This window comes from Syzygium oleosum, unplaced genomic scaffold, assembly GCF_021117445.2.
Source record: "Syzygium oleosum isolate NSW1041296 unplaced genomic scaffold, Sole_v2.1 Sole_v2.07, whole genome shotgun sequence".
Lineage (NCBI taxonomy): Eukaryota > Viridiplantae > Streptophyta > Magnoliopsida > Myrtales > Myrtaceae > Syzygium > Syzygium oleosum.
Window position 1 is genome coordinate 6,128,433 of NW_026607491.1, and position 9,595 is coordinate 6,138,027.

Here is a 9,595-nt window from a genome sequence, read left to right on the forward strand (position 1 = left end):
CTTTTTTATTTTTTTGACAATTTTCCATGTTAGCATTGGCCGTCCAACATCGACCATGCCACGAAAGATGACTGGCGTTGAATAGATTGCCAAGTCAGCAATTTCCAGTCAAAATGAGTCGGAATGATTAAATTAGTAAATCATTGAAAGATTGAGGACTAAATTGGCAAATCGTCAAAAGATTTAGGACTAAATTGTTGCAATTGAAAGGTCTAGGACTAAATCGGCAAATCGTCAAATTGTTAGGATTAAATTGACCAAATTGAAAGGTTTAGAATTGAATTAGCACAAATATAATATGTTTAGGACTTTTTTGATAATTTTTTCCTGATTTGAGTCATTGCCTTCCTATCACAGTTGTCAAACTCTAGTCGATAGCCTCTGACCTCCACGTGGCATAACAAAATTTAGGTACAATTGATATGCTACATGTGACGCGGTACGTGAGAAATAAGTGATAGCTAAGCCGAAGATCGTTCTTCGATTTGGTCATACTCGATATTTTGAATTCAGAAATTGGAACTTGGACTTCAGAACATGTAACCCTCGGTTTGAATTTATGAAGTTCCTCTTAGGTTCAGATCAAGTTTGCTCTTTCCTTAAATCTCCTGAAAAAAGCAGACTGTGGTACTCTATGATCAAAATAAGGATGGTGCAATCTTAAAAGAACGAGGTCACCTCTAATTGATTTGGGCTTTTCGGACCGATATAAAGTTGTTCATTTCTAACCCATCTAGCCGAAAAATACATGTTAGATAAATTTGGAGTATATGAGCCCAACTCACAACGTGATCTAAGAGCACATGTGAGTTAGACTTACGTCCACGCGATTCTGGCGATAATAACTCCTTCTAATCTATTTATATTTTTTACCCTCATCGATTTGATTGCTGGAAGTGCATGGCCCAGTCTCTCACTTGTGGGTAAGTAGCATGTTTAGCAAATCTATCGAACTGGCCATTCACTCAAGTTTTTAGATTCTGCATTAGTTATGCAACAATAGTGGAAGATGGTATTTATGAAGAAGATACGTGTAGTAAACATTATGTTTTATGCACATCGTCACTTATTATTATTATTGTTTTGCAATTCATAGAGGACTAGAATTGAAATTAATCCTTATTCATAATTCCATTAGATATTGGTAACAAATGACAAATTAGATCGTGAAATTGAATTAATGTGCACACAAATTAGGATGATTACATTATCATCGGGATATCCACACTCCTCTTATTCTACAAAATAAAAAGAAAGGTGTTTGCAGGTGTTTTTATCTGCAAACACCATTGCCACCACCACGAAATGTCGTTTTCTCAAATGGAAATGCTGTATGGAACTCCCTTCCCTGTCACGCCGGCCTCAGAGAACGGCTTCAAGAGTTCATACGGCACGATCCCGGCTCCGTTCCGATTCTTAAACCTTTGGTCGGCATTCCTCGCGTCGATAATGCCCTCAAGCTCCTTCAGCCTCCCGCTGAACCTCTCGAACGCCGCCTTTATCACAGGCTCCTCTTTCCACGCCGGTTCCGGATTTTGTCCCAGGTACTCCTCGTCCGGCGAGTGGTTTGACAACACATCGAGGATTGCCATCACCTTCGTCGCCTGTATCTGCGACGGGAAGCATGTGAGGAGCGTGCCCTCAGGCTTGTCCCAGAACCTCTTGAGTTCTTCTTCCGTCGGGTCCTCGACGGGCATCTTGGTTCGGGCAATGGTGGGCCGGTTCGGGAAGTAGCCGGCGTAGGTGTACTGGCCGAAGTTGACGGCAGCGTGGTGGCCGGAGGCCACCCAGACCATGGTGGTGATAATGTGTATGAGGTCGGACGGGGTCTTGAGGTCGGGCCACCCAGGGGAGTCTTTCTTGTCGCCGTGGCCGACAGTCCGGATCTCGGTCCACCAGGATTGCAGCTCCTTGTCTGACGCAATGCGGCTCGAGTTGGTGTAGTAGTGGTTGACGTAGTTGGTGACCCACTCCTTGATGGTGTCCCACAAGAGGAGGCCGTCGTTAGCGAAGGGGTAGTCCTCGATCGCTAGCTTAAGGCCGTGTGGTGCCGTCGGGTCCTCCACTGCCAACCCCCTGGTAAGTATTGACACGATTAAGAAAGCGATGACTTATTCGGTTTCTGTAAAAAACTAGCTTGTTCTAAACACTCATGTGTCAACTATTTTTATATATTTCTCTTTCCCTAATCTTGAAAAGGAAAAAACTAATCAGTTGATGTGCAATACCTGCTAATCAAGTCATTGGGCAAGCCTTGTAAGTCGAATTGCCACTGCTTGTCATAGGCGACAGCGCTGAGCTCCATGGAATACTTGCCAGGAGAGAAGGTGGTCTCGATGATGCCGTCGCCGTTGATGAGATACCCGCGAGCCAGCGCATTGATCTCCATCGTGTACCGGAAGTGCGGGTGCAACAACTTGTATATTGGGTGCATCTCGCTCAGTTGCCGATTTGCTGCTATTATGTAGGGTTCCGTGGCACAATGAGTCCGCAACCTGCGATGATCAAAACCGGAGAAACATCAATTACCCCGTCCGCGTTTATGCAAATAGGTACTTCTTGAAATAATATCACATTTTACACGCAAATCATTTCATTGCAAAATTTTTCTTTTTTCCATACTCAGATCTCACAATGCTTTGTTACTAGTATACTTCTATGTAATAGATCAATGATTTTTTTTGCTTGTCGATAAGTGATGATCAGCTTATTTTGTTACCAGTGACTGACGAGCTGGTGATATCCAGAGTCGTGGGCGAGGACATGGGCCTTGGCAAGCCGCCAGAGCCACATGCTAGTTGAGTGGCAGAACGGGGTGAACACCTGCTTCCATTGTGGCTTCCCGTCGTCAGTCGGCGGCCGGGTGAGCTCAATGGCGAGCGGTTTCAACGTCTCATCTGGGGTCAAGAAGAAGAGTGTCCTTGACCCGTACAGGGTTGTCCCCTTGAGCTGTCTCACTTTGTTCACATACGGTAGGAACAGGTCGTGGTAGTCCAGCATGAACAGCTTCTTTTGCTTTATGGCCTGCACAAAATTGAATTGAACCGAACCGGAAAGGTCGGGTTCGGATCAAATTCCAGTAATTGGGGCAGTAGGATTTAGGTTTATGCTCAACCCTAGAGTGCGGATAGGTTGTTTTAGGTGATATTTCATACTAGGAGTATCCTCGTACCTCGTTGAATGTCATGAAACCTTTGATTTCCCTTTCGATGATCTCTGCAGTGATGGCCGATTCGGGCAGACCGTAGATCCTAGGGTCGAGCTCGCTCCTCAAGGGCCATTCCTGAGTAAATATTTTAGCACCACTTTATGTACAGAAAGCATATACCCAACATGGTGGTGATGTCAAATAATTTTAGTCTTCAATGGAAATTAATCATCATCAAAATAGATTAATTATATGTGAGCAAATTATATAGTTGAAATGTGTACAGATACATATAATTATTACCGTGACCAACTGGATCGCGTAGGGGTTAATTCCCGCTAGGGTTTGACGAGCAAATTCTTCGTCACTAAACCAAAAGAATCTGTCTCCTGCGGAGTGCAAACAACACGGCTAATTAAATCGAAGATACCGTAGAAATTTATGGGAAACAGCTGTCCAAACATGCTTGAATAAGCACATAGAATCTAACTAAAGAGAGAGGGAGAGGGAAAGAGAGTTTGCTTACGGTTCATGGTTTCAGGTGTTTCGAAGCGCAAGACATCTTGGGAGGCATCGGTGACGGTCTTGAGAAGCCGAGGGAAGGCGTCCTTGAGGAATCCTTGCTTCTGCAACGGGGGCAAGTTGACGCCTTCGTTGAAGAGCTCATCGATGGCGGTGAAGTAGGGGAACCCCAGGTCGGAGTCGATTATTGCCGTCTCCAGCGACGGCACCAGCGCGTGCACCACCGAGTACACCGTCTTCTCCGAGAACGTCAAGTTCTTTATCGTCGAGAACTGTTCATCTCGAGGCACGTATATGCTCCCGCTCCTCGATTCCGACTGTGGATCTGCTTGATATTACATGTGAATGTTTAATTTGTTCGTTAGGACGAATGGCTGATGTTTTTGTGACTATGACTTTACGAGAGAAGAATAAAAAAGTTCCATTTTCCAATTGCTAAAAGGGTTGTGCCTGCATGAGGCTGATTTTATACGACTCACCGTTCTTGCTCCGAGGGCGCCCAGTTCGGCATCGTCTAGGGTAGGGAAGCTCTGTACCACCGAGCACCGGTCTCTTCTTATCCGCGTCGCTCTTATCTGCATCGCTGTCTGGATTCCCAAGGTCATTGTACACATCGTAATCGTATACCCTCTCATATGACTTTCTCTCGCCTTGGCCGTTCCCTCGCAGGATTGTCAGCTCCTCCTCTCTCAGTCTCCTTAGCCCGCTCGGCGTTTCTGTCGGTAAATAACACTGCTCCGCAGTAAAGTGCAACGAAAACCATCAAGCTCCAAATTAAATCTATCTAAGTAATGCTCAAAATTTGAGTAGTGATAATCCACTATCTCTCTAATAAATTTCCTGATTAATTTGATTTTCAAGTTTTGGTGTGAAAATCAAGTCCCATGAAATTAATGCGCAATCCATGTAAGGACAATGATAGACCAGCTTTGAATTTATTTACCCCGGACGATAGGGCACCGGTTACACGTGCTTTAAAGGACAACGTGAGGGCGAGAGAGTCAAAAGATTTGTATAAAGATAGACGCTTTTCATTCACATGCATCGAACCTTAGTTTCACCGGTCGCTTTTGGGTCAATTCAAGACTATATAACACGTGAGAGTTGTACTATGTTTCTCTCCTCAAAAGGAAGTAACCCTTAAAAAAATGTTGGGTACACTTCTGTTTGGAGATTATAGCTAATAAATCGCAATTAAACTTGCATTTCATGACACGTAAGCTAATTGATTCACTTTTTATCTGCACAAACGCTCTCGTTTTTTTATAATCCTCTTCTCTTAAGTGCCCTTCAGTGCGTCAACACAAATATATGTTTATATAAAAATCCTAATTTTCGAGTAAACACATATGCATACTATCTATATAAGTCATAACCCTAAATGGTCTTGATCTTTTGATATGTGTAATAGCCTCAAGAAAAATGAGAGAAAACCTAGATAGGAAGCTATCTCGCTATCGTTATGATCTAACCTTATTGGTGAAGAAGACCCTCTTTTGTGGGTCATCGTGCTTGGAGTGAACCCATGAGTTGCATGCGATGCTAAGAGGACCGTCCACGAACCCGTCGAGGACGATATCCTTGAGGTACATCTCCTTGTGGTGCTCATTCTCCACGAGAATCGCCCCGACCTCCCCAAACTCCTCTTTGACCTCGAACTTGCACTCGTACGTCACCTCCTCGTTCTGGCTCATCATCCTGTGCGCGTACCCTTTGATTGTCCCCTTCTCTTGTCCCGTCTCTGTAAATGAAGTTCAGCATTCTATTTAAATCTTCAACATCGCAGACACAAGAGATCAATAGTTTGAATATCTTAACAGGAACGAAATTATAGTTGGCTCTCGCACACCATGGGAGGGCTAAGACCTGGTGCTAGGAAGCTGAAATTAAGCCATGACAAGGGTAAGGATTAAAATCCATATGGTCTATATTATGCCTTGGAATCTTCTTTTGGACTGAACCATGGAATCTTCTTTTGGACTGAACCATGATAAATATGGGGGAAAATCATGCTGTTATTGTCAATTTTATTTGTATTTTCAACGTATATCCTGTGCGGTACTTGCAAATATTTCTTTTTCTGGCAAAGATCATGATCTCTAACTCCAAGATGTGTGACCTATTGAACGGTGAGTTAATTCTTTTGATGTATGTAGTTCAAACATGCGCACAGGTTAAGTGACTGATTTTCTCATTATTTTGACACAGGCAATTAACCAAACAAATACACACACACACACTAGTATTGTCGCTTACTAACAAGACAAGAAAATTACACCTTCATCAACATGTTTTTTTTTTTTTTGGTAACCGAGGATCCGTCACCATTCCCCGGGGACGAGCCCGCACAGGTAATCGGGGCGCCTATACCCCGGGGGAGACTAGCCCAGCAACCCACCGCCAGGGCCCCCCACTTAAATTACGGAACCGAGCGGGGATTCGAACCCAGAACCTCTCTGAGAGAAGGAAAGCGCCCACCAACTCGGCCATGCGCAGGTGGGTTCATCAACATGTTATATCTCACATAAAGTACTAAATTGGATAACATGCATCAGATCTTTTCGTACAAACCTACGTCTACAGAAAATTTATTTAGGGAATGGATGTTAATTAAACAATCAAGCATCCTTGTTTGTTGCAAGTCATAAACAACTTATGTACTTCAGTGACTTTTTCTCCAAACCTAAAAATAGCTATTTTAGTCTTCAAAAAATTGGTAAACATTCATATATAATTCTGAATATCGCTTTTTTTTTATTTTGAACTTTGAAAAACTTAAAATGTTTCACTTCAAATAAAAGTCAAATTGTGAACATGGCAAAATTTTCAAAATGTAGAAGAATATGTTTCAACCAAATTCAATCTATTTCTCCCTCTGCTTTCTGTTACAAGTTGTGTTTAACAATTTCAAGCTCAAAACTGAATGCTCAATACTTACTGGGGTCGAGCTCTGTACTAACAAGCTCCAAGAGGAGTGTTTTCCCCATCAAATCAGTAATCTTATCGAGCCCTCCGGTTATCCCAAGTTCCGAGAAGAACCCACCAGCGCTGGGTTTCACGGTCACTATCACTTTGACCGACAGCGACTTATCGATAGCGCTCGGGCTGGCAACCGCTGTGATCTTACTCGATACAACCCCCACTCGAGCGCCTCTAGGGCTCTTTTGGAGTGCAAGTGAGGACTGCACGGGTAAAATTGCGATCTCGCCATTGCCTTGGCTAGATGGCTTGCTTGATGGGACCAAGGTTGGTGAGGCAGATGGGGATTGATGATGCTGCGGCTTGAACATGATGATGGCGGCGGTGATCGTTTCAGGTGTGTTCTTGAAAGAGAGAATGGTGTCGACAACAATTGCTTAAGACAATGGTTATCGAGACTTATGAATGATGATGGGGTTTTGGAGAGTTGGTCTGGTGGTTTTTATAGAGGGAGAGGAGGAAGAAAAGTATGGCATGTGCTTTATTATTATTCTTTTTTCTGGGCTTTGTTTTGCCCTAAATGCATGTACACGGCAAGTGAAATTGAAACACGGAATGGTAACAGAGGAGGAGATATGGCGGCGGACTAAACTTGTATTCGTTTGAATTTTGACTTTATGTGGCCGTACGCTATTCGGGCAAAGCTATTTCAAAGGCTTGGAAAAATCAAAAAATATATGTGAACGAAAAGTTCGTGTTGGATCCATGCGGAACACTTCATCGGTACTTGACCCGACCCACCAACTACTAGTCCACCTATTAAATCATTGGGGCATATTTCTTCTTCTTATGTTTGGAAGAGTATTAATCGGCTCATTATCTTAGTTGAGGTCGTACCTCGTGCTCTGCTTGTTATAAATCTTTGATGTGAGAGCACTTACGTTCTTGAATCATTGCTTGTCTTCGATTATTGGTTATCTTGACACAATATGTGTTATTGCGCTTATTAAACGTTGTCATGTATTCATTGCAAAACTGGGAGGCCGAGTTAATGAGGATCATCGCTCTCAGGTTGCTTAGTGCAATTTTTAGGTATGTGTTATAATTTACGACATTGTGTAAAGCTTTGTTGTCTCACCCTCACAAATCTAGGTTTTTTTGCACAAACCTTTTTTTTTTTGTCTTGGCATGAATCTAGACCATTTTTGTGTATTTTTTGGGTCGTGATATCGATAGGGTTTCCATCTATAGATTCTTATATAAGAGTCAAATTACTTGACTGGCTCTACTTGTGGTTGAGAATAAGACTAGTAGTTGAGAATTTTAGAAGTGGACTGGCAATGAAATCTCAGATGAATTCTCTTTTGATTGAGAATGAAAGCAAAAGGGTTGAATTGACTATTACCTTGTGCATATATCCATTATTTGATGTTCATAGTCCGACGACACGTTCCAATGTAATGCATATCCACTACTTGCAACATCATGGTGGATGATCTCTGGAGAAAGTTCGACCCAATACTACCAGCATGGTTATCCTTTCGCCACAACCATAGCCATGACGGCATAATGACCTGCCCATCGCTTCCTCATTTTTTACTAAGAACTCGCCTTCAGTGAGTTTCTTACGCTATCCCTTTTATTGATTTGCCGATAAATATAATACTTACATAAGATTTCAAGTTACAGAAGAGATCTTGTTGCCTTCGAGCAAGGATTTTAGTGAGTATTATTAGATACAGACTTTGGTGAGAAATGTGAATCATCGGTTACTCTTTGAATAACTGGTTCTTGAAAAACTTCAAGATCTCTTTATCAAGTGCCATATGTCCGCTATTACACAATAAATAAAGTCATATTGTTCGTTATGTTGGTTTCATGATTGTCCTCATTAATTCAATATGGCAAAGAGAAATGCTTAAATGATGGTCCTTAATCTCCTGTTAGATTGACAGCATGTTCTGATCTACAAAAAAGTAAATAAAAAATAATTATAAATTATTGTGAAGTCCACTCCTTCAAGAATTTATAGCTCACAATATGTTCTTAGTCTCACAACGGCCCAAAGATGGTTATGCTAGCAAAGTCATTTGGCAAACTATACCTAGCCCTTATTAGAGGGATTTGGAGAGCGTACCCGGTTGCTGTTATCTCGCCTTGATGGAAGACACGTGTCCATAATATATTATCACCGTTGGAAGTTGTTTTTCCTATCTCTGGTAATTTTGGGCAAGCTCTTCACCACCAGCTTTGCAACCCTCATTCTCATGCATTGCCACCGCCACCGTGCCCCGCCTTGCCGCCATCGCTTACCCCATCCCACTTGGCCGACCTGGCCCTGCCACTTTTTGAGCCTCGCAACATAGCCGGCTACCCTAGCACTGCCCTTCCAAGCTTGACCATGCGCTAGCAAGCCCACTTCTTGCTCGTGAAGCCCCTAGGCCTCATCTCTCTTCCACAACCACCCTAGAGTTGCAACTCTCATGTAAGGGGTCGATGGCAACTGTCGACCTCCAAAAATTGAGCTATCGCCGCCGATGGCTCAATTAAGAGAATTTGACCACAATGGGGTGTATTGTGCGACAACAGTAATCTCGCCCCTTGTTAGACAAGTATGTTCAACTAAGAGCGATTTTTTTTTTTGGCATATTGACGCTGAAAGCTATCATTTCCATTAAAAGCGGTACGAAAAATGCTAGACGTACTAAGTAATTCTATTAAAATTTACTTATTAAGCGACATGGCAACTTCCATATTTTAAATCTTCAATTGGAAAATCATCACATCATTTAATAAGAAATTTAGCAAAATTTTTGGCTCGGTTTATTTCATAAAAAAATAAAAGAGTTGAAAATATTTTCCCTAAAAATTATCGCTTGAAATGATTTGTCATTTAAATATATTTTCATTCTTGACAATAATTTATATTTAAATATTTTTGTGGACGATGAAAATAGACACTGCCTTTTTGTTCATCATCCGTTGATTTTTCGTTCATTCATTTTT

The 9,595-nt window shown here is 42.2% G+C and overlaps 1 protein-coding gene across 1 annotated transcript; it reads right to left on the reverse strand.

Annotated features, from left to right (window-relative positions):
* Positions 1–1,139: 1,139 nt before the first annotated feature.
* On the reverse strand, positions 1,140–7,070 carry LOC115676335 (linoleate 13S-lipoxygenase 2-1, chloroplastic-like). The gene is made up of 9 exons (XM_030599216.2): positions 6,609–7,070; positions 5,143–5,411; positions 4,150–4,402; positions 3,675–3,995; positions 3,452–3,537; positions 3,173–3,283; positions 2,720–3,024; positions 2,229–2,495; positions 1,140–2,076 (listed from the first exon to the last, which is right to left on the reverse strand). Exons 1-9 carry the CDS (start codon positions 6,958–6,960, stop codon positions 1,317–1,319), a joined length of 2,724 nt encoding a protein of 907 aa, XP_030455076.2. The 5' UTR covers positions 6,961–7,070; the 3' UTR covers positions 1,140–1,316.
* Positions 7,071–9,595: the final 2,525 nt, after the last annotated feature.